This window comes from Gouania willdenowi, chromosome 15 (genome assembly GCF_900634775.1).
Source record: "Gouania willdenowi chromosome 15, fGouWil2.1, whole genome shotgun sequence".
Taxonomy (NCBI): domain Eukaryota; kingdom Metazoa; phylum Chordata; class Actinopteri; order Blenniiformes; family Gobiesocidae; genus Gouania; species Gouania willdenowi.
This window is the reverse complement of record NC_041058.1, coordinates 18,581,413-18,607,562: the sequence shown is the minus strand read 5'-3', so window position 1 is coordinate 18,607,562 and position 26,150 is coordinate 18,581,413. Positions and strand designations below refer to the sequence as shown.

The window sequence follows — 26,150 nt, the reverse complement described above, 5'->3', positions numbered from 1 at the left end:
GAGGTGCAGTTTGATACCTTGTGGGGTACCTGTAATGCAGGGCTGCTCTTCAGAGGAAAAAAAAACACACATTTATACAAAGAGGCAAAAATCCCATTCTGTGACTTCTAGCAGTGGCGACCGCCTGCTTTGAACTTTGAAATGTTCAAAGTGAGTGCCTCAGCTACCACGGGACACTTAGCTAAAAGCATCAAAGCAGCGCTGCGAGGCGGGGGTTGGGAGAGACGGTGGCTCGTCTCATGCAGCCCACTGGCCTGATCCAGAGATCTGGCTGCAGCACAATTCAGCTCCAGCTCTAAATATTGTACCACAGCAAGTTCAAACTATGTTCAAAATGTTAGGAAGAAGGATTATCAGTTTGATACGGGTAAATAGACATAGAATCTGAGGACTCTAAATACTATTGTTTAAATCAGGGGTCACCAACCATTCTGAAACCAACTACTTTAAAGTTACTGAATCATCCGAAGGGTTATCAGTTTAACGCACAGAAATACTACTACAATTTCCCAGTTCCACTTTAATTAGAGGGAAAGATAAGGAAGAAAGACTTTACATCTACTAAAAAAAAGTTAGGAAATAGGCCTTCAGTTTCACCAGAGCCATTAGGGCCAAAAACGCCTGTAATTAGTTACCATAAAATGGCCTGTTTTTGCACAATTAGAAACTAGAAAAACACTTTATTTTATTTATTTATTTAATTTATTGTAAATAGATTTATACTTTCTAAATTTCATTTTTGTGTTTTTCTTAATTTTAAAATATTACACTGAAAGAACATGTAATAAATGGTTAGAAAAACTGCCAATTATTGGAAGTCTAAAGTGCTATAGAAAACATGGTAAAAGCACTTCCTCATAGGTCATTTTATAGACAGAATAAGCAAAAAAAACCCAGATGGGGATGTTAATATTACAGGTGTTAAATGGTTAATTTTCAACATGCAACACTTTATTTCTCTTTAATCTATGCCATTGTTTCATTTTCAAATAACCACTACTGAAGCATTTAATAGGGAACCAGCACGTCCCTATTTTACTAACCGCTAACTACTCTTTTACTAACCGAAACATGCTCTTACAATTGAGCAATTTTGTAAGATTTTGGTATTTATTTTATTTTTTTGAAAAAACACTTCAAAATCTATACCCCAAATCTGCAGCATCCTTAATAAAATCCTGTGTGCGATACTTGAACACATTTGTCTCAATGATTCAGTGAAAATAAACATTTAAGGATAGTTTATTTGTTACAAAAACGTATCGAGTGCAGCAGTATTTTACTCTACTAAGGCTCGGATGAGATCTGAGTCGCTATTATCAGGGTTTTATGCATTATATGCATTTTTAACTTAAATCCAGATATACTCTTAACCTAGGATTTTCAGATTTCCCTTTCAAAGGCCAAACTTTGACTCTTTTGCAAACGTTTTCTTCACTTCTCTGAAGTCTCGCCATCTGCCGAGTATGATCTGTCACAATGACACACAAGTCAATATGCAAGTCCATTGACAGCTGCTTGGTGTTTCTCACAAAAGATAAATATCATTTAATTCAAGTGAATTGAATTGAAAATAACTCGTATTAAATAAGAAAATATTAATACTTTAGGTGAAAGGAAGAAAGGTGTATTCACTGCATATAATTATTTTCATAAATTAAAAAAAAAAAACAACTTTTGTTTTTCATTTTACGAATAATAGAGGATCGTCTGCATAGAATATAACCTCCCATTCATTCTGTATGACGTGATCCAATTCAGTGTTTATCCAAATGTTTGTTTATTTTAAAACAACCTTGAAAAGTCTTTGTTGATTGTGAATAATTAAGAAAAAAATACTATTTAAGCATACACTTCTGACATACAGTACATCATCTACCGTAGTTTTATTTTATTTTTTTATAAGCTCATTCTCTTAAATGAGCGCTCTGACCTGATATTTTGTTGTAATGGCACATTTTTCATCAAAATTAAAAGCCATAATGTAGAGAAGTGGTCTGTAATTTAAAGGTCTGGAAGCAGGGAATGAGCTGTCGGCTTTGTGTATTACCACGATTAGTATGCAGACCGGAGCTGTTGTCGGCCCACATTAACCTGATGGTCATCTGGCCTACAGTGAGACACTTCGTCATCCAATGGGACTCAGCAAACATCCTTCACTTAAACTAGGTTAGGAAGTTGGACTTAGTGCTTTAGTATGCTTGAATAAAACATTTTATCTATTGTCATGAAGCTACACTGATCCACCATACCATAATAAGCTGACCACCCAGCTTATTTTTTTATTTTTTTATTTTTTCCAGGCTTCATTTTCCTGCCAAAGCATATTGGGCTTGTTGGGCCATTTACTTCATCAAACCACTGACAGGTGGGCTGTTGCAGTGCCTGAATCAGAGGCATTTGTCAAACTCATTTGAATTCAGGGGCCAAATACAAACCAGTTCATTCTCAAGTGGACCATAGATTATCGGCGGTAAATAAATGTGCAATTTTATCATTCATATGCCCTAGTTTGCACTTCCAACAATAATAGTATGTGAGGCACTGACCATATCTAAGCAATAAGTGATATAATATAATGTAATATGATAAATCAGTCACTGCAGGATCTTAAATTTCCTTGATTTTGTGACCAATTTTATTAACATTTTGGGGAAGAATTTGAAAAAAATTGTAGGATTTTGTAAAAAAAAAAAAATAAAAATTAAGGGTACTTGCAACAATTTGAAGTTCAAAATGAGTTGACATCATGTAATATATAGGCAATGCAAAGCTGTGTGATCATTGAATTTGTGTATTTGACGGTACTAAGAAATCTACAATTGAATTAGTTGGTGATTTACACAATGAGTCATGTTTTGAGTCATTTTTTTTACTTTCTCCTGCTGGCCAATGTAAGAGCTTTAAAGGACCAGATTTGGCCCCCGGACCTTGAGTTTGACACATGGTTTAAAACATCCATCAATGCTTGATTGGATAAAGATCTGAAGAGTTTAGTGATATTTAGTTATATGACAGGGTGGCCTATCCTGCTTGGATTGTACACTGTTGATGCCATAAAAATGTGTCCTCAGTACTGGCGTGTGTCAATGCAACTGGTTTTAAATAATGTAAAGGGGAATACATGCGGTTCCCAACAGAACATTGGTGAGCAGTTGCATTGCCATAAGGTGTCCAGCCTCATCCGACCCTGTGACATGATTTATTCAGGTACGCAACGCAAATGCACTCAGGCATCCATGTGATGTGTAAACGAAGACTGAACGTGTACGCTCCCATATGCCAGGGTCCTCCTTTGATTTTTGTGAAACCAGTGTTGATCCTGTGTCAGTGAACATGGTCACCCTGGAAGGATTCTGCTACAGTATGTGCATCTGCTGAGACCCTGCACTATTTTTCGTATTTTCAGTTCTTGTTTCCTCTGTAGATGTGAAACCTTTATCACGATGGAGGGTATTTATAATATAGACCAAACCTGAGCATTCATTTAGAAAATAACAGCGTGTGTGTGTGTGTGTGTGTGTGTGTGTTTTGTCTGTTTGTATTTTCATTATTTTGTATATATTTCTCTTATAGTTTTCTTTCTTTTTGGCATCATTTGACATTTTTATTGTTTATTTGTATATTTTCCTGTATATTTGCGTGTGGGTTTTTTTAAGTCATTAACTGTGTTTTTAGTGTCATTTTGTGGGTTTTTGTCATCAGTTTGTGTGTTTTTGGAGTCGTTTTGTGTATTTTTGTAGTCTTGTGTGTTTTACAAGTATTTTTGTGCATTTTTGTTGTCATAATGTGTATTTTTTAGATAAATTTTTTTACTGTTTGAGTGTCGTTTTTTTTTGCTGTCTATCTAAGGATCTGTGTGTTTTGGGAGTCTTTTTGGGTAAAAGCTGCTTGTAAGATGTTTGTTTAAAAAAGATATTTTAGAGTAAAAAATGAAATTAATCGGTAAAACTATCATAATGTTAATGTTGATATATACATTTTTGCAGCCATGGTGAGGCCTACGTTCTCTAGTGTGAGACCTTAGGCCTAATCGATCCCCAAAATGTCTGTGTGCTCTGTGTTTCTCTTACGTTTGTCTTGTTGCTGATGTGTGAATTATTTTATCTCTTTTTCTTTTTCTATCCCGTGCCGTTTGTGAAGGTTTTTATTTACTTATTTCTTACACTACACCAGGCATGAAAGCGTTAATAAGACCTGACACATTTTCTGTGCCCGCAGTACACGGTGTGTGGGAGGAGTGGTCACCGTGGAGCCTGTGCTCATTCACGTGTGGCCGAGGTCACCGCACTAGGACTAGGATGTGTGCTCCTCCCCAGCATGGAGGCAGGGCCTGTGATGGACCTGAGACCCAGACTAAGCTTTGCAACATAGCCCTATGCCCAGGTATTAATATGTGCTGTATAAAAGCCATTTTGCACAAGCCGCTATGCTCGTTAAATAAATCCTCACTGTGAGAGAACGCTAAAGCTATAGAAAGGCTGTGTTACACTCCCCGCCGAGCTCTACAGTCATTAGTCAAAGGTAAGTAAAAATGAATTAAAGGAGGCTTTGTGGTGATTTAAAGTAATTGTGCTCACAGACTAATATGGTTTAGAAAACCCTGTTGAGGGAGTGCCGTAATACTGACGTCAAAATCACTTACCCGCAATTGCCTGTGAATGGTAAGCAGATTAGTGATGATGAGTTCTTACACACAGTAATGTTAGCTTTGCTTTGGCAACGGAGTAAAAAACCACTCAAATCCTGATGCTTTCCCTTCGCTCAGGCAGTAAGGAGACGCAGTTAGAATATAGTTTCTGTGCTGTTTGCCTTGGGATCCTACATAATATAAACCTCCTGAAAGGAAAGTGCTATCAAAACTCTTTTTATGTCTTTCCCTCTTTTATCTTTGGGCAACTTTGGAAAATTGTAGCCTCACAAAGCAGATTTACCACTTTCAGCAACATTTCTCACATTTTGCCATGTACAGTATCTTTTGCTCTCCATTTATTATTTGCTTATTGAGTTTTTCAATCTGAGAGAGATATCGTGATCTGAGTCTATCTGTTTGCCCTCTTTTTCCCTTCGCTGGGGACGTGCTTGTTGGGTTGTGGTTGGTGCCTCAGTGGACGGACAGTGGCAGGAATGGAGCTCTTGGAGCGATTGCTCGGTGACCTGTGCCAATGGCACTCAGCAGAGGACCAGGCAGTGCTCAGCAGCCGCCCATGGGGGATCTGAGTGTCGCGGTCACTGGGCAGAAAGCAGAGAGTGCCATAATCCTGACTGCACAGGTAAAAATCCTGAGCCACTTAATTCTACGTAGACTTTGATGTCTGAATTCACAAAACTGTGGTTGCACGTAAGAAAATAAGTGACAAACACCAGATGCGAGAATTACAGTGGTGTCCCCTTTAGATTGCATGTTGAGCCTGACTCTAAAGGCTGCAGTGAGAACTAAAGCTGTTTCAATAACTGTGTTTAAGACCATGCACTATCAACTGTAGTTGAAAAATCCATTTAGCCATATATTGTATGCCTTTCACATAAGTCAGGGTTAGCAACCCAAAAATGCCTGTCAACATCACGGCTGTATTAGGGGCTCAAAGATGTCAGCTTAGCAGTCTGGATCAGGCTTTGAATTGTCTGATCATGTGAAGGTTCTGAGCATTGGTATAATCTGCTGATGCAATTTTCAATGCCTCAATGTGAAACAGCCAGGGTATTCAATTGAAGTCTATGGATTTACGTGAGTGTGTGGCATGTGTGTAACTGCATTCTTTTATTATTCAATAAGTCTACACAAATCAAAATCTTGAAACTAAGAAGCGGGAAAATGCTTATTTAATAATCATGCTCATGTTAATGAAAAGGAGATGATGTTGTTTGACTAATTTCACTTTTTATTAGTTTAATGAAACCTTCCTGTTTAGTAAATACTATATCCTAGGTTCCCAAAGTAGGGTACGGGTACCCCCAGGGGTACGCAAATTGTCATAGGGGGTACGTGAATGAAAATTGAAAAACGCTGCGTCAACATTGGAAACTAGAATAGAGCAGCTAATGCTAATGTTATTGCAAGGCTAATGCTAGCTTAAAGCTAATGTTTGGTGAATGCTAATGTTAGGCTAATGCTATTGCTAGGCTAATACTAGGTTAAAGTCAATGCTAGGTCAATGTTAATGCTAGGCTAATGCCATTGCTAGGCTAATGCTAGAATAATGCTAGCTAATGCTAATGCTAAGCTAAGGCAGGACGACACGGGACAACGTCTACATCCTCACTTGCATTTTCTTCAGGAAATGCAAATATTCTAGTTATTAAGTATTATTCCTCAACAGGATTAGTGAAATTCAGGGACAAATTTCACTGTAGTTCTACATTGTATATGACATTATGTTTATTAAGTGTGCAGGAGTGGGGGTACATGGCTTCAGGTTAAAGGTGTGAAGGGGTACGGGCCTGTGAAAAATTTGGGAACCACTGTACTATATGATTATCAATGTGCACAGTATTATTTACTTTTAAGCAAGTAAAGTCCCAACAAGTGCAAAAGGGTTTTCCCTGATCAAGAGTGCAAAGAAAAACTGACATTTTTACATTTGAGTGCTTAAAATATAATCTTTATTCAAAAGGGTAATTCTAATGCAATCATCTCTATACCCGAACACTTTTTAATTATCTTTCAAACATTCTTTGTTGGGATAAATGGATAAGTTATTTTTGTGATTGCACACACATTTTCCATTTCAATACTAAAGTACTACATGTAGACAATACATATGTAATCAACAGACAATTGATTTAAGGTATACTGTTAAAACACTATAAAATAGCTTATATTGTTGTTTTAAAGTGAGCTTGACATAAAATAGGAACTTATTTCTCAGATTAGTCATTTTTTTTTAATAATTTGTCACTTTCTGACCCCCAATTTATTCTTATGCAAAGGAAGTTGCACACATAACACTGATATGACGCACTGTCATGCCCCTGGGAGGTCCAATGGTAATGAATAAAACCCCTGCACTGGATGTTGAATCACATGTTGTATGCTTTCAAATTGACTTTCTTCAAGAACAATGAGCTCTTTGAAACACTTACTCATAAATCTGTTTGAGAAATCATCTGCAGAGGCACGAGTAGCTTCTTCTGAGATCTGATCAATGCCTTGACATCATCTCTAGCCCGACAGAGGCACAGTTGTGTCTTTGTGTTGCTGTTTTTCTAGTAGCACTTCTGAGAGGACACGCGTTTTGCCCATACATGTGAAGAAAAGGATAAGTGGAGGTTAAGATGTGAGCGGAGTGTGTTTCCTGCTCACAAGCCATTGTTACATTTGTTCAGAAAAGGGCATAATGGGATTATACGTCACTGAAGAGGGGGAGGGGCATCTGCTTTCAATCAAACGTTTAACTGTTTTAATCACAAGGGCATAAAGGCTGCATTTTGTTTTATAATAATTTAAAAGTGATGGAAATAGGGTTGGGGTCAATTATAATTGACATAATTATTCAAATATAATTCTGTAATTATAACGGTAATTGTAAATCTGCTGCTAGCGTAATCATGATTAAAGTGTATTTAAGTTTAGATAATTGACTTTGTAATTGTAATTGCCATGAAAATTCTATAAAAATGGTCAATTATAATTTAATGCAAAACTGGGGGACCATGTTACAGTTCTATGTACAGTTCCACACATATGTAGTTAACAGTTATTAAAATGTTTAATTTCAAGCTTTACCACATTTTACCATTTAAATAAAAAAATCAAGGGGTACACTGACACAAAAAAGGCTCAGATACCCACGCCACAATATATTAGAACCTATTATTTCATTGAATAGGAAGCCTAACAAGGTAACCAATAGATAGGAAACAAAATAAATGTGTTTTTGGAGTATTTTACAGCTGATTTAGGGCCCCATTACATAAGAGATGCTAACAAAAAGCTAACACGAGAAATGTTAACTTTTATCAGGTTATTTATTTCAGGCTGAGTAATTGTGATTAATTCTATTTGAACTTTAGTCATTTAACTTTCTAAGGATAAAAGATAATTGTAGTTTACAAAAAGTGAAAAAAAAAAAATGCTGTTCACTGTAATTGTAATTGAATTGCAATTGAACATGGGTTATTAAAACGTAATTGTAACTGAAAAATGTAATTGACCCCAAACCTGGATGGAAATAATTGCGCCTGTCAAAGCTACTTCAAATGTACAACAATAATATATTTTTGAATTTGCTTTAGCAGTTTGCACTTGTAGCAATATCGTTACTGGAAACGCAAATAGATCTATTTAAAACAAAGACGTAATCGAACCTTACATTTCAGACGTTTGATATGTGATGCAATTTTCAGTTGATGAATAACCATTTATGGCTCGAGGGATGGATGTGTTTCTCATTGAGGATAAATGTGTTTCAGCCAATGGCCAATGGAACCCTTGGGGCCCGTGGAGCGGCTGCTCTAAGTCGTGCGATGGTGGATGGCAGAAGCGAGCCCGAGTGTGTCAGGGAGCAGCCGCGACTGGGCAACAGTGTGACGGAAACGGCGAAGAGGTTCGAAAGTGCAGTGAACAGCGCTGTCCAGGTGAGCTGAAGTTTGACTTTGATCTTCTTCCTTTGCAAAACAGAGAAATCAAAGAGCAAGTGATGCTAGTCTAATCATCTCTGTAGAAGGGTGAGAGAGGCGGACGACTGAGTATCTTTTTCTGCATTTTAAACTTTTTTAACTTAAAGAAATGTAGTTGGACAGAATATTTAGGTGTCACGTCATTGACCCAATTTACAGTACAACAAACAGTAATTCCAGAAAAACATTTATTTGGGGTCGCCAGAAATTCTTGATATCAAAATGGGGTCACGATCCAAAAAAGGTAGGGAACCACTGCACTAGAAAGTTAAAACACTGTAAAAAAATTATTGTAAATGATTCCTAAAAAGTTATTTCAAGGAGTCAATTTTTAAAGTGTACTTCAGACTTTTGGTGTATTGAGTAAAGAAGGACATTTAGTCCAAAACACACAGTTTTATTATTCTGTTTCTGCACCATTGAAATCACCAAACCCTGAGACTAAATAACATGACACGTTTTCTTCTAATCCTGAAGTGCTAAACTCAAACACACTGACACTAAACTGCTTTGATCTCCTATATTTCCATACCTCAATCACACGCAACATGAAGAAAGAGTTGCATCATGTTTGAAATGCTAAAGCTTTTTGCATCTATGTCGTAACACTTGAATCATTTTGCTCTTCAGCTCCGTATGAGATTTGTCCTGAGGACTATGCAGTGTCAATGGTGTGGAGACGGACCCCTTCAGGAGAACTTGCCTTTAATAGATGCCCACCCAATGCCACAGGTAAGGACTGGAATATCTTATTACATGGTTAGATTCATCACAGAGGTTGTTTAAAGGACTTTTAATTGGCTTAAAGTTTACTTTTATTTCTAACCTACAAAGCCAATTGTATCATTCTTTATTAGATACACATTTTATTTGTGGTACCATGATAGTAAACTGGCAAGAGCCAGATTGATGTGTAGCCCCTCCCTCTAACTCCAGTTCTCCACATCAATCTGTGTCTGCTGAGGGACATGAACAGAATGCTTGAAGCTGATTGGGCGAAGCGCCTGTCCACCATGATTTGTTTTAGCAAATAACAAGGTAACAAATTATGATGCCGTCATCGGCATGCGCCGCAGAGACACTGCTACAACAACAACAAGGCTCCGCTGGTGAAAATGTATTTTTGGGATAGTAACGCTGCGGTCATTATGTCGTTGAGTGACTTTTGCCGTTTTTGTAACATGAGTATGCGAGTTAAGGGCACGTTAACCATCCTCCTGCATCAACAGCACGTTTTCGTCACGATTTTCACTCTGAAATCCTAAAATCAAATGCAAAATGTTACAAAAGCAATATTTTTATAGTCAAGCAATAGTTTTGCTGTCAGTGAAAACAACTGCATACCGTACAGGGTATCATTGTATTTGGCCTCAGGTGCTGGAGGTCTTACCATCTCTGATTTTTGTAGAAGTTTTGTAGTTGGTTGAATGTGCAGTGAACAGAAAAATAATTTTTGCTTTCTTCTCGCTCCACTGAGTTTTCTGCTTTAAAAAAAAAAAAAAAAAACAAAGGTTTAGAATTATACTTGAAGAGAAGGCATATTACTGTTCATTTCCAAACGCAGGCCTGTAATTTAAGGGCACACCTGTCAGTGCGCCCTTAGTGCACTGCATGGAAGAGTGGTAACAGGGATTCTGAGGCGGCTGATATGGAAGAGCACACCTCGCCCTGCTTTTAGACATAAAGCCCTAATGTGCAGCGAGAGAAAAAAAAAAAAAAAGCATTAGAGCAGACAATGTCATCTCACAGGACGTGCTGAACTCACGGAAGCACAAAGCGAGGGAAGAGCAATGAAAGGCAAGGAAGTAGCATATCCTTCACCACACCTGCTGTTGTGTAGTTTACCTTAGCACTCGCTGAAGGTCAGTGAGACTATTAACAGACAACAGGACCACATGATGCAAGCTTTAGATGTAGTTTGCCACAGGAAGTTTCTTTTGGAACAGTTTTATCATTTGGACAAACATTTTCTTATCAACTAAAACACTGGTGTCAAACTTATTTTAGTTCAGAGGTCAAATACAGACCAGTTTGATGTCAAGTGGGCCACACATATATATATATATATATATACATAGAATATAGGTGGGAAATTCTGACAATAATATGCCCTACTTTGCACTTCCATGTTTAAGTTTAAATAATATGAAAAGTATGTAGGTCACCAACAATATCCAACAATAAGTTACCTATCAGTCCCTGCAGGATCTTCGCCTAAATTTACTTGATTTTGTGATTGATTTGTATTTATTTTGAGGAAACTTCAAGAAAGATTTAAAGACAAATTGCAGGATTTGGTAAAAAATGAGAGTTTTTTCAACAATTTGCTATTAAAAATGACTGCTATCATTTCACAAATATTGTAAAGTTTCATTGAATTTGTGTATTTTGAGGTACAAAATAATTGATCATTTATATTTTACACATTACACGTTTTTTTTTTTTCTGTAATTTTTTAGTTTTTCCTGCAGGCCGAATCTGATGCTCTAAAAGGCCGGAATTGGCCCCCCGGCCTTGAGTTTGACACATGTGAACTAAAGAATCAATAAGCAACCATCAGAGATTGATTAACTAAATAAAGTTTGGAGGAATTTCATGAACAAGCATGATTCTAATTTGTTAGCTTGGAATAAAGTTTAATTAAAAAAAAATGTTTTTGAACGTATAATCATCTCTTTAATTTTGTAAAATAAATTTTTAAAAAAACAGTCCCCAGACCAACTGCAGTTTTATCGATTTGCATAATGTTTTTTTTTTTTTGCAGCCGTAAGATTAGAATTTTCTGCAGGCTTCAGACCAGCATCTTTATCATTCTTTTTTTCTATCAATACATGCAGCTCAAATGCTAACACTACAGCTGCATTCTGTACGATAAAATAATTATCTAGCATGATTCAACCATCTCATTTTTTAACACGTAATTACTTTATTACCAGTTTAATTCATTACTACGACGGCATATTAGGGCCACATTAAAATTAAAATACATTTGAGCACTACAAGCTTAAAGTTGTAGTATTTTGAGAATAAAGTCATCATTTTATGAGAATAAAGTCATAATTTTATTAGATTAAAGTCGTTATTTTATGACAATAAAGTCGTAAAGGCTCGCTATTTCACCATGTGTTAAGCCTAAAGAGAAGTATAATCTCACCATAACGCACAAGTGACTGCAACACACGACTTTATTCTCATAAAATTACAACTTTATTCTTGAAATATTATGACTTTAATCTTGTAGTGCCCATATTTTTTTTATTTATTTTAATGTGGTCCTAATAGGCCGTTGCATTTTAAACACTGGTACAAAGTTACTGTTGAAAACACACGTTTTAACTGTAGAAAGCAAAGAATGAAAAGCTGTTTTGATACACTTTTAAGAGTAAAGATGTTGGAGGATTTATGACTGGCAGTAATGGTGCTCAGGTCAGAGTTTTCCCACAAAATGATACCATCAGAGTGCTATTGCACAGTGCCACAGAACAAAGGTAATGCCTGAACAGTGTCAAGATAAAAGGGTAAAATTACAGCCAGCAGACATATTTCATGTGTAAGTACAGTGCACACTGCTGTCAACACTGGCTCTGACCACTGGAAAAAAGGAGCAGGATAGACAATAGTTCAGGTCAGGTCAAGTTTATCTGTAAAGCCATTAGTCAAGGCTCCAGTGTCAGCAGGTTTTACAAAGCCCACATTAAGAAACCGTAAATGAGTCCGTCCCCTTCCGACCTTTGGCCCGTAATTAGATCAAGGTCGAAGTGACGCGCTCAGAGAAAAAAAAAAAAAAAAAACACGTTGAAACTCACCTCGTGGGGTGGATACCTCTTTTCATTTTTGAATATTGTGCCATATAATGACTGCTGAGGGCAGTGGAAACAAGAATGAAATATTGATCAGCATAACAAAATGTGTTACTGGGATGTAAATGGACTGCGAGAGCCAATTGTCCAAATATGTTAGAGAGCCTCGACACCTACTCAGCTGTAGTCACTGTCATCATCAAGGTCATCAGAGGATAGCGCTGAGCGCGCAGGCATCAGCACCTCAATGGTCATCGTGGATGACAACTGCAGCCAGAGGCAAAAACGGAAAGAAAAGTCAAGCATGTGCAAACACACAGCAGATGAACATATTCATATTACATCAGTCAAACAAAGGTTTCCCTAAAGGTTCACTTACACACTCAATCCTGTTCAGATTCACACAAATTCTAAAATGAATGAATAACTGAAAAAAAAGTATTCTATACTTGTACATGCATATTTGATAATTAATTACAATTATGGCGTAATTATAATCGCAATTGTAATTTTAAAAATTTGTTGCTGTCATTTTAGATAATTAACTTCGTAATTGTAATTGCCTTAAAAATTCTATAAATATTGTCAATTAGAATTTAACGCAAAACTGGGGAACCATGTTACACCTCTATGTACAGTTCTATACATATGTAGTTAACAATTATTAAAATATGTTTCATATCAAGCTTTGCCACATTTTGCTATCTAAAAAAATTGGAATCATGGGGTAAACAGACACAAAAAAGGCTCAGACGCCCACACTAAAAATATTAAAACCTATATTTTCAATGATTAGGAAGCCTAACAAGGTAACAAAAAAAATAGGAAAGAAATTCAATATTTGTTTTTAGTGTATTTTACAGCTGATTATCATAAGTGATGTTAACAGAAAGCTAACACAAGAGGAACGTTAACTTTTATTAGCTTATTTATTTCAGGCTCAGTAATTGTGACTAATTGTAATTGAGAACGTAACTGTCGTGGACTTTCAGAGGTTAAAAAAATGTAATTTTATTGTATTAGGAAAAACTGCTGGTCACTGTAATCATAATTTAATTTCAATTGCGCATGGATAATTGAAAACATAATTGTAACTCAAAAATGTAATTGACCCCAACCCTGATTCCTCACTCATGTAGTTAATACAGCAGTCAATACATAGTTAATATGTAAGTTTTAACAATTATTAAACAATAATTAAAATGTGTTTCATATCAACTTTTCTCACTACCTGTCAGTTCTCTTGAAGATCATTTTACCATTAACGCTCACACCAAAAATATTACCAATATACCAATATATACCAATATTTTTTATTAACTAGGAAGCCTAACAAGGTAACAAAGAGATAAAAAAACTAATTAGATGATTGATAATATTTTTAGTGTATTTTACAGCTGATTTAAGACATGGGTCAAAACTGGTCCGTTATCACAAGAGATGCTAACAGAAAGCTAACACAAGAGGTAGGTTACATTTTATGGGGTTATTTATTAAAAGCACAGTAACTGTGATTAATTGTAATTGAACTTTAGTAATTGAGAATGCAATTGTAATTGACTTAAGGGGAGAAAACAATAATTGTAATTGGGGGAAAATGCTGGTCAAAGTAATCATAACTGAGTTGAAACTGAACATGGATAATTGAAGACGTAATTGTAATTGAAAAATGTAATTGATCCCAACCCTGGCTGTTTTGATATTTCCATGGTTTTTAATACAGCACTTAAAGCTTAGTTTTCAAAGGGAGCGTCGTACCTAAAAGTTATTTATCTGCCTTTGTGTAGTGAGAGCCTTAAATCTCAATTATTAATTCAAGTTCAAGTCATGCAGCTGAAAAAGAGAGTAATTAAAGGGCCAAAACCACAGGCTATTAAACAAACTCTTCCCAGGTTAATGTAGAGAAAATGATCCGGCAGTGTGCAACAAATAAATTAGACGCATAAAGTAAATGAAGGTTCATAACAGTACAAGTGGTTGGCTTAAGAGCCAGCAGGACTTTGCTTTTTATTATTATTACTATTATTGTAGGAGCTCTTATTATTGTTATTATTATTTTTCTCCCGCAACTCCTTTGTCGTGGAACTCCTCCTCGGCTATAAATGCAGCACTAATTAAACATATGTCATCTCATAGGAGCAATGTCAAGGATGTACAGTTGAGCTTTTTTGGAGCCAAAATGTCAAGGTCAGGGTCAAGGTCGCATCAAGTGTCAAAAACCAAAATTTCCCATTTCTCTACGATTATTTACTGTACAAGTTTGATGCTTACATTTATGAAAATCCCCTCTCAAGTGGAGTATTATATTTCATTGGACCAAAGCTGTACAAAAAAGAAATACCATTTTCCCTGTAACATGGCCACTGGTACCATTGAACAACATGTCCTTTCAATGTGTGACCTTAACCTTTGCTCAAGGTCATATTTAAGGACAAGAACTTCTCAGAAAAGTGAACAAAGTGAGACCTCCATGCTTTCAGTTTGACAAAGCTCAGCCAAAACAAACAAAAAAAAAATCTTTTTCCCCATAACTTGGCCACTGGCACCATTGAACACCATTTCCTTTTAATGTGACTTCTGTTATTGGTGCATTATTACTTTCAGTTTCATTAGTAAAAACAACAAACTTGTCAACAAATACAGCTTGTCATTTTTACCAATTTTCAATTGCCAAATACGTATTTGCCTTGCAAATGCAGGTCTTACCTAGTTATTATTATTATTATTATTATTATTATTATTATTATTATTATTAGTATTTGCCACCTCATGGTTGTTAAGTGTTTTGTTTTTTGAATTTTTTTTTAGAACCAGCCTGCATAGTGAAAGCTGTCCATGCAGACAGCCATAAGGCCAACGCTGTGGAGGAAAACAGCCTTTGTTTTTGATCAGGTTTTTCATGCTCTCTTAGACATCAGACACTACTGAGCTATGCTTTGCTTTCACAACCGATCAATCCAGGTCTGAGCATTGATTGATTCAGTCTACTTTCTGTATTTTGATTGCCGCGTCAACATAAAAACGACAAAAAACATGATGGCTGCTCATAAAAGTGCAGCAGTTTGTAAGACTATATTAGAAGAAGCCACGTCTCCGGTTTTTGGTTTAGATTACAGTTTTTTCTTTTTCTTTTTAAAAAGGGATTAAATGTATTAACTGTAAATTATTGTTTGTGTAAACAGTATGCTTAATAAATAAATTTAGGTATCTATATTCAGATTCAAAATACATATTTAAAGATCTGGTCACACTTTTGTTTTAAGTTTTATGCATAAGGCAGATATTACACTGTAAATATCTGTCATTAGCATTAATAAGGTACCGTGAAGCTGCTAAAATATGGCACCTTTTAAGCTATGTTGACATTTTTTGGGTGAGGTGGAGGGATCTAGTCAGGGTAGGCAGGGTTATGGTTATGGTTAGGCATTTTCTTTCCAGACCAGCCCACTACATTGTCAGTGACACCACATAGAAGCTGTTATTAATTCAGTGATGCTCAACATGTGGCTCTTTCAGTCTTAATTTTAATTATTATTCCCCCAGAAAACCTTAAAAGGGGGAAACTTTTTAACCCCTTTTTTGGCCGTTTTGCAACTTCCTTTGTCCCATTTTTGGGACCTTTTGCCAATAAATACCTCCATCCATCCATTTTCAAACCAACTTGCTCCTGTTTTACAGGGTCGAGGGGGTCTGCCTCCTATGGGCAATTTAGAGACCCCAGTCAACCTTACAGTCATGTTTTTGGATTGTGGGAGGAAGCCGGAGTACCCGGAGGAAACCCACGCAGCACGGGGAGAACATGCAAACTCCACACAGAAAGGACTCAGGTGTCCACCCCAGGGCTTGAACCCAGAACCTTCTTGCTGTGAGGAGGACGTGCTAACCACTAAGCCACCATTTTTTATTTTATTTTTGGCCACTCTTGACATCTTTTGGCTCAATTTGGTCACTTTAAACTCTTTTTTTGCCATGTTTTTTGCCACTTTTGGACCATTTTTGGCCACCTGTTACCATGTCTGCCTCCATTCGCTCTTCAAAAAAAACAAATCGTAGCACCGGGCCACTTTGTGTTGACGCCCACCAGGACGATGCCCGGTATGCCATGGCCAGTCCACCACTGGGTTAGGGTAACAAAGGGTCATGGTTAGGGTCATAAATGACACTTAATTACAGCCTTCATGACACCTTATTAATGCTAATTAATAATGACAGCGTAATCGCAGCCTTTATGTATAAAACTTCAAGTAAATTGTTACCAGGGACTTTATGAATCAATACACGACTCATATTTGTATCTTTACAAAAATCTTTGTCTTTGAACAATCTTTACTCCTAATAGATATTGCTTAAAAATGTGTGACCTCCTTCACTGTGGAGCTTTTTCTCAGTTCATACCAATATAAAATCTGCCGCCTTTTTCAGTTGACACTGACCTTTTGAGCAAAAAAAAAAAAAGGGTTGGAATTTTCTAATTTGCGATGAAAGAATATCAGTAACAGTGTTTGAAATTACTTTTTTTGGGTTGCTGAACATAACTGCAGAAGTATATGGAATGAAGGTGAATAAATCCACTCAGGTGAGGCCAGTTTTGAGGAAGACAGATGCTCAGCCTGCTCTAAAGAAGTGGGGGCTTCTATTTCTGCCCTCTGGGTTGTCTCACTGTGTTGCATGGCCGCTCCCGGCACAGAGCACTGCTTTTTTGTGCTCTCTTTGCACCACATCGCTGAGTAGTAAGAGGAGAGGGTGAGTGTGGGAGGTGGGGAGGTTTTTATGTCTCTCTGTCTGTGTGGGTTAGAGTATGAAAAGAAAAGGCACGAGAGACAGAGAAGGATGTATGTGAGGCACTAATACCTGGGGAAATGTTTCAGTTTTCCTCAGATTGTCAGGCGCGGGTGTTGGAGGAGAGGGTTGATGTGTGAAGTGTACATCAGCAGGTCGACAGCGTGGTGGTAGTGATGTTGGATTCCTATGCAGGGTGTACATTCTCCTGTGGATGGGTGTTTTATGGGTGGTATGAACACTGAAGACAGTGCAGATGGTCAACTAACACATAGGTCAGTGTTGTTTGTGCTTTCAGCTCACTCAGAGGAGGTCACCATCACATTTCAGGATGGAGTTAAAAACATCAGGATCAATTACATTAAATGCATTTGAATTTTAGGTGATCATGTATTTATTTTTTTGCAAATTTTAATTCTTGGATTTGCAGATATTTCCAAATATTCTGGTTGAATTCGGATGTAAGCAAACATTATAACGACATGCACTATTCCTAACAACTAACGACAGAACAATTTGGTGGAAAAAGAAAATTGCAGTATTCTCAAAAAAATGTTTCTCATGTGCGTGGACACTAAGTAATACGGGTGTAAGAAAAAAACGGACTCAGTTATATATCGCGATATTTCACAGCGCGATTATCGTATCAATCCAAAAAAAAATGTCGAAATCAATTTTTTTTTTAATTATTCATGTTTTTTAACGAAACAAAAAAACATTTCATTGCAGTAACATATGCATAGCACGTAAAACACCTGTCACTAAGTGTGACCTTGTTCAACTACCTCACTCCTCAATGCATTTTAGCTTGGAAGTTGATTGCACTTTATTTTCAGAAAACACACTGAGCACTTTTATAGATGTATGTGGTTATTTTTTTCTTTTTTTTTAAGAACTTAACAGAATCAGAATCTGCAGTAGAAGCAAAAGTTAAACTTCTTTGAAAAATGTAATTTAACAGTTTGATAAACTCACCACTTGTTTTTGATATTGGTACTTGGTACAAATACAGTTAGTTACCATTTACTTGTTATCGCAAGTTTAAAAAAAAAAAAGAAAGAAATTGTATTTGACACCATTTTGTTAATTATTCATTGATAGCATGATTTATCGTGATGTATATCATATTGTTTAGTATTAGGATTAATTGGGATGAATCATATTGTGACATGTGAATCGTATTGTATCGACAGATTCAACACAATGCACACCCCTACTAAATAATAGCTTTTTTCTTTCAAAAAGCTCCTCCAAGCAGTTTAGCATTACTAGCATTCAAACTAAGAACTTTCTATAGAGCGAGATGACGAGTATTGGAAGCAAAGATCAGCAAAAAACCTTTTCCAGATAATGTTTTTTCTGTTATCTTGTTTTTTTTTTTTTTTTTTTCTAATCCAATTCCTGCTCCTCCACTCTCTCCATCTGTCTTTCTTTCCTCTCTTCTCTGGTCCTAACCCTCCCCGCCCCCCACCTCCCACTTTGCACTCTGCGTCTGCTCATCTCTGCCTCTCATTCCCGTTCTCCGAACCTGTCGCTGTCTCTTTCCTCCTCTACAGGCACCACTAGTCGACGCTGCTCTTTGGATCACCGCGGTATGGCCTTCTGGGAGCAGCCCAGCTATGCTCGATGCATAACAAATGAATTCAGATACTTGCAGCAATCAGTAGGTGCAACGTCAGCTCTCTCTCAAAGCCTCTGTTTCCAATACATCATAAATTACCCCCCCACCCCACCTTCTCCTCCTCTTTCTCTTTCCACCCCTTTATCATTCTACGACAAGAGATTAACCACCATCAGTAGTGGAGCATATTAAAATACACATGTGGTCATTTGATCCATTGTCCTTCAAGACGTTCAACTTTCTGTCTCTGTCAATGCTGATTATAATTTTGTTCTTATCCTAATCAATGTTTTCCTCTCAAAGCACTAAAAGATATTAAATTCCGTGTGATTGTTATTTCATGCCTGAAACTGAACATTAAAATCCACTTCATTTTTTTTTTTTCAAAGAAACACAAATACAATAAAAAAATACAATTAAAAAAAAACCCAACTTGAACATTTTGCAATAGAAATGTAAAATGATATTCTTTCACAACAGTAATTCCACTAGAGTAGGTCATTGTGGTGACTCTTAAGAATAAAATAATTCAGAAAGAGCTGAAATTGCACATTTAATGCCGCACCTGTGAATGTGTATTTATAGACATAAACTCTGTGCAATGATGTGAAATGTAATCTCACTGTGCAATTTCTGCTTAAATGTGTGTCTTCTGCTCCAGTTCACTCTTTTATTCATATCGGCTCATTTCAAAAACATCCGCCAGGCAAAATATATTATGCCATGGCTTAGATATAAGTGTCACATTAAGGGCCTTTGAGAATAGACTTTTTCCTTCCTGAATTTTTCACTCCATTTACTTTAAATGTTTAGCTCAGTGTACATCTTGTGGATCGCCAGAGGACTCTGATGCTCCATGTTCTCGGTCCTCTGCTGTTTTTGGAGGTTCAGGGCCACCTTGCAAAGGGCCAGAGGATGCTGGCTGGAGACGGGATGTCCCAGGTCACGAAGAACCTCCTGGATCTCACGCAGAGGAGGAGCTTCTACGCTGGTGACCTGCTGTCCTCAGTGGAGATCCTTCGCAATGTGACAGAAACCTTCAAGAGAGCCAGCTATGAGCCATCATCGGATGATGTGCAAGTAAGTGGCCACAGGGCTTTTCTATTTTTTCCAACTCTGAGACATAAATCATTGTCAAATTTAAACAGTTGAAATGACAAGAGAGTTAATTAGATTACCTTCATGCTTGATTCATTTTAATCTAACTCTTTTTCTATCAGTGAAAGTGTTTTCTGGAAAATAAAGTGGCTAACAGACACACCCCAGGGCTCTATTGTATCAGGAGATCTCCTGCACATCCTAAGCTGATTCATCTCCTCGTGTTGGGCTCGACTGCAGACTTGATCCTCTTTATGTCAATAGGATGATGGAGATTAAAGCTAAAGCTCCACCTCCATCACCAATAAGACAATTTATGCCCTCAAAGCTTTGCCATTTTCTGACACGCCCTTCTCTGGCCCTTTATGTGCTGTTCCATTTAATATCGAGGTTTAGTGTTTATTCCTCTATAGATTGGATTTAACTTTTAGTATATTCAAGTTGTGCCTCACTAATACCGTCAGAAGACTAACGATCGAATGGTGTGTATGCTGATGATCAATCTCACACCGCTGACTTTCCTTTGTGAGCTTCTAATCCTGCTTTGCCGTCATATCATACCACTTTTGTTGTCATTCCTCTAGTTCTTTCAGATAAATATGTAAGTAATAGTGCCAGGAAATTGAAAAAAGTATAAGTTTTACCCCGCAGCAATTTTCTGTGCAAAGTGAAAAGATTTCAGATTTAATAATAAGTAAGTTAAGTCCCATAACGCTCAGGAAAATGTCAAAAGACTAATGAGCTTTCTCAGCATATCAGATCAGATATTAAAAAAATATATATCCCCTGTTGTTGAGTCTTGTGCTTGTTTTTTTAAGCTCCAGCTAGTTTTTTTTTTTTTTTTTTCTGATGGGATTTAATTGGCATGCAGCAACTCCTTCAGGTTAGGTTGTGGGTAATTAAACCATTTAATTGTGCACTTAATTGTGCATTTCTTAAGCGTTGTGATATTTCTCCCTCCAAATGTCAGGGATACTCCTTAGCCTTTTGTTTAATGCACATTTATGAGCAGCTTCCATTGGTGGGTGTGAGCTGTTTTGTTGGTCAGAACGAAATGGCAAAATGAGTCGCCTCCGTGCGTTCAGTCATTTTCTCACCATTAAAAATCCATGAGACGAAGAGAGCATCCGGACTCTGGGTGTTACTGGAGCTCCATGGTGTGGGTGTGGGCATACAGGGGAGCAGACAGCACACCCAACCTTTTTTTTTTTTTTTTGTACGTCTGCACTAATGCAGTGTTAAAGTGGGCACATTACCACCAGAGGGAGCATAAGCATTCAAGGAGAAAACAAGATAGCCAGTGTCAAGAGAGAGCCACTCCCTCAGGCACATTGTAGACCAGATGAAATAACAAGGCTAAAGATCTGACAGGGTTCCTATTACGACTGCAGGCGTGCACCCCGAGCCCCAACCTGTTCTTCACTGCAGAAGAAGACAATCCACACAGCTGCTCAAAAATTCCCTTTCATCTTATTTTATTTTATTATTCTGGTTGCAGCTTGTGCTTTTTTCCTGCAGCAGTGTTTGCTCCAAGCTGCAGGATGTTCAAGGTGTATTCTTGGATGAGATCAACCATCCGGCATAACACCAACCATTAGGGCTCAGCAGCATTTTCTTTTTCTTTGTCATTCTTGTATGTAATCAACCCCTGGGGTTAACATTACGCTTCCCTCTAGAGAGATTCTAAATATTGTGCCATCGCAAGTGTCAACATTATGACTCATTGAGGTGCTTTCTGAGTGCATATGGTGTTTGTGCTGTTGTTGTTTTGCACTGCTGATGTGTGAGTGTCTCATGCACTTTCCCTTTTATCGTTGTTGTTTTTGACAGAACTTCTTTCAAATCATCAGCAACCTCTTGGAGGAGGAAAATAAGGAGAAATGGGAAGATGCTCAGAAGGTAAGCATGTAGATATGACTTTGAATATTAAAGAAATGTATAAATCCCAGCATCTGTCTTTAATTTTAGTAGTGCCAGGCTATAATCTACGATGTTTCTTTAATACTGTCTTTTTCCAATGTACCTGTCTATGCTTTTCTTTAATGCTGAATATATGATATCATTTAGCTTTTGTGAGTGAGTATGGGTGGATGGGTCAGCTTCAACTTCATAACGTGACATGTATTTGCCCTGCCTGGGGATAATTGTTGAAAACTGATCATAAAAATGTTTTTAAAAGAAAAATATATATAAATGAATAACAGCATGAAAGTCTGTTTCCTGTGTATTGTAAAAGCAGTGTTAAAAGCTTAACTCTATGTTTTTTTTTTAATATGGAGTCATTAAGCAGGTGTAAACAGTCTCTTTTAAAAAGAAAGTTCCTCTGTCTTCCACTTGGTGGCAGCAGCATAGTCACAGATGCTGTTCATTTGCACTGCAGAACTCTCTCCACCTGCATACTGCTGTGCAGTTTCTCCCAGTTTAGACACCTTATTTCAACCGACGTGGCAAGACAATTTTTGGATTCACCGCAAAATTAGATTGACATTAATACACAATGCTTTAAATCCCTATTCACCTTTCTCTGAAAATAAACTGCAGGATGAAGCAATAATTGAAATATTTTCATTAAAAACATGGCCATCATCACAGCACTTTAGTGACAAAAGATTCAACTTAAAGAAGGTCCACTAAAAGATGATTTTTGAGGAAAAGGACATGAACAAATTTCCCAATCTTTTTCAACTGGAAAATTTTGTTTTTCTCCCCTAAAGTAGGTTTTTGTATTCATCCTCTGCTGGATAGTGCCCTCAGCTATAGACGGGGACGTCTGGTGTTTTTAGAGCTGCCACCTGAACTGCTCACCCAGGCTCTGAGGTGGACAACTTCTACTGTGACTGCTGATCTGCAAAGGGCATTTGCTCTTTTGTGACATTAATTGGTCATTTGGCTCAAATGATCGTTCACCTGTGTCTGCACATAAGGTGCTCACCTTTTCATCCTGAGTTTTTCTACACCTGACATCAGCTGTGTTGGTATAGATGTGAACACAGGCGGTTCAGACGCGGCTGGAAGTGCCAGTCCTGGCAGGCTATACGCAGGCAGTAATTAGGTGTTTACTGACTGCGGTTTGAGTTTGGCAGGCCCCGAAGGTATGATGTGGGTGAGAAGACTCTCAAACGAGAAGCTTCGTATGTGAGAATGTGTCAGGGAAACGAGGACAGACAGATCAGAGGCAGATTTACAAATAGAAAGTGTTGTGTGTGATTGAACACTCAGAAGAGACATGCGACATGGTTAATTATTCCTGCCATTATAATGTCGCTGGAGTGTGACTTCAATTATGTCGCAGCACCAAAGTGGACACAGTCGGAGTGATGTCATCTAATTTGGACAGACGTCGAGCTGGAATTCACAGCTAAACTTTTTTCTCACTTGCATTAACAAGTGTTCCGATCTCAGCTTCCACAGCGCCCCCACAATCAAGGCTGTGGACTCTCAAGAAACACGTCTCTATGGGGTTTTTACTGGCTGCAGAGTTAGCTTTGTGCACAGATCACTATATATTCACCTCCTGTCACTGTTACCATGGCAAGGAAAGTAAGAGCTCTGTCTTCAGGAGCTCCTCTGCAGCCATTTCCCTGTGCTGCCTGCACATCTTGTGGTTGCCATGGAGACCAGCAGAAGGAGCATGACTGCACTCTGCGTCAGACATGCCGGAAGGGCCGACGTGATGTCTTTTCTCCCCCACTATGGCATTCACTTCTGTATCAGGGGCTCTAAAGTTTAGTGATGCTAAAGTGCCTGCATGGCTTATCAGCAGAATAAAATTAAATCACCGTCACAGATGAGGGAATAGCACCGGTGATATGCGTGTGTCATTTTGGACTGATGGGCTGCGTATTAAACACTAGACAGAAAACGTTCTTACTTTTTGTTGTTGTAACTCAATCCATTTGTAATGTTTTCATGAATATTTATCAATCAAAATGCAGAACACACCATTGTGCTACTTTTTTAATTTACAGTCGGACAAATGCATTCTAAAAGTGTTACTCTGACTCTCTCTTATTAGTTCTGACTGATGGCCACAAGACTAATGGTCATGACAGTCATTATTTGTCTAAGCATGGATGTGATGTATTTGTCATTGGGGAGAAAGAGCCGGCTGGACCAGCTGGGTAATGAGTGGTACGCTGCATGACATCCTGAATTCATGGCTAGACTTTTCCTTATTGCATGATGTCTGTAAAGTGGCCTATGAACTGAGGCAATCACCCTTGACTTTGCAAGAATTCTCAAATGGGAAGCCATCAAACCCTGTGGTTCCAGCTCCCTCATACACCAATATTACATGGAAGAGTTCATTAGTACATCTATCTATCTATCTATCTATCTATCTATCTATCTATCTATCTATCTATCTATCTATCTATCTATCTATCTATCAATTTTTTTTTAAATAGCACTTATCAAAATCCCAAAGAAGCTTTACATATAAAATCAAAACAAAGAACAAAAAAAAGTAGTACAAAAAGGGTACAAGGACATAAAGAACAGAGGCAGTAATGACAGAGTAAATTATGGAGGCAGGAGAAAGATGGCTTGGAGGGAAAACAGGGCAATAAGAAGTGGGGGGGGGGTTGCGGGAGGTGTTTTAGGACAGGGAGGGCTGTTGCCTTTGGGGGGATGACGTATATGTATAGTTGGGATATCAAGATGGAGAATGAGGGTGAGTCTTGGACTGGCTGGGAGAGATACCGTACTTCCAGAGGAGATGTGCTGTTAATGATAATGTTCAGCCCCTTTACCTTTTTAGGCCGAGCTACCGGACTCAAAATGCCACTCACTTTCTTCTTCTTCTTCTTCTTCTTCTTCTTCTTCTTCTTCTTCTTCTTCTTCTTCTTCTTCTTCTTCTCCTCCTCCTCCTCCTCCTCCTTCTTCTTCTTCTTCTTCTTCTTCTTCTTCTTCTTCTTCTCTCTTCTTCTTCTTCTTCTCTTCTTCTTCTTCTTCTTCTCTTCTTCTTCTTCTTCTTCTTCTTCTTCTCTTCTTCTTCTTCTTCTTCTTCTCCTCCTCCTCCTCCTCCTTCTCCTCCTTCTCCTTCTTCTCATCCTCCTTCTCCTTCTCCTCCTCCTCCTTCTTCTCCTCCTTCTTCTTCTTCTCCTTCTCCTTTTTTCTAAATGGGGCCCCACAGCCCACCCCCCCATTTCTGGTAATTTTCAAATTTATGGGAACATAATCGTGTGATATATCATTTCAAAGGTAATTAAACGTAGATTACGATTATGCCTCGCACAATTTTCAATTTTTGGCAATTTCCATTAAAGTCGTTTTCTGATTTATTTGTGAGTCAAATATTGTGGCAGTTGGTGGTACCGAATCATTGACACATACCAATATATGAATGCGGCCCATTACTCTGTATGTGCCACGGGGGCGCCAGGGGTTCCCATTTTTCAAATGACTACTCTTTCGTTAATGCTTGTTGACTCGGACTGTAATTTGACATGGATATTCTATGAGTGGATGTCAAGAGTCTCTCGGAAATCTTTTTTTACTCGGTGGAACCAAGTCATTTGACTAAATTCTTGGGAACGTGGTACGTGCTACCTGGAGATGTTCTGCTGGCCTGGCCGTAGTTCATCCGAACATGTTAGTTTGGATGGCGTTATAGTGAAGAAGAAGAATGGGATAATAAAGAAGAGGATAGGTCAGATAGATAAGGGGGCAGGTAGTTGAGAGCTCTGTACTGTATGTGAGGAGGAGGATTCTACAGTTAATGCTTTACTTGATGCAAAGCCAGTGGAGGGAGTGGAGGACAGGAGTGATGTGGTCATGGGACCGGGTGTGAGTAAGCAGATGGGCGGCTGAAATCTTGACCATCTGGAGTCTATGGAGGGAGTGAGCGGTGATGACTGTGAGGAGGGAGTTACACAGTAGTCAAAGCGGGAGGAAATTAAGGCATGGATAAAGCTTTCAGGAGCTGGGAGGGAGAGAGACAGTGGTTGATTTTGGCAATTTCACAAAGGTGGAAGCAGGAAGTTTTGATGACTGACTTGAGGTGTGGATCAAAAGAGAGGGTGGTGCTCAGGATAGCACCAGGGCTAGGGGGAGAGAGTGATGGTTTTATTGATAAAGGTGAGCGAGATGGCTTCGGATTTGCAAAAGATGAGTAAATTTGTGACCTAGCCAGGTTTTAGTAGACTGGCGATAAGCCACACCCACTTCTTTACTTTTTGTAAGAAAGTTTCTTCCCACTTCTCTGGTTTTAAAGAACCCAAGTCAATTAGAGC

At 38.0% G+C, this 26,150-nt stretch overlaps 1 protein-coding gene across 10 annotated transcripts in view; it reads left to right on the top strand.

Annotated features, from left to right (window-relative positions):
- adgrb3 (adhesion G protein-coupled receptor B3) overlaps positions 1 to 26,150 on the top strand; it is a 142,177-nt gene that overhangs the window by 63,977 nt on the left and 52,050 nt on the right. For 7 of the 10 annotated variants that reach the window (XM_028467984.1, XM_028467980.1, XM_028467979.1 and 4 more), the window contains 7 exons: positions 4,222 to 4,386; positions 5,109 to 5,273; positions 8,413 to 8,577; positions 9,250 to 9,351; positions 18,755 to 18,861; positions 19,705 to 19,899; positions 21,748 to 21,816. In XM_028467984.1, the coding sequence (XP_028323785.1) occupies positions 4,222 to 4,386; positions 5,109 to 5,273; positions 8,413 to 8,577; positions 9,250 to 9,351; positions 18,755 to 18,861; positions 19,705 to 19,899; positions 21,748 to 21,816 (968 nt within the window). The remainder of the gene's footprint in view (positions 1 to 4,221; positions 4,387 to 5,108; positions 5,274 to 8,412; positions 8,578 to 9,249; positions 9,352 to 18,754; positions 18,862 to 19,704; positions 19,900 to 21,747; positions 21,817 to 26,150) is intronic. The other 3 variants (XM_028467982.1, XM_028467987.1, XM_028467988.1) reach the window with 3 other exon arrangements.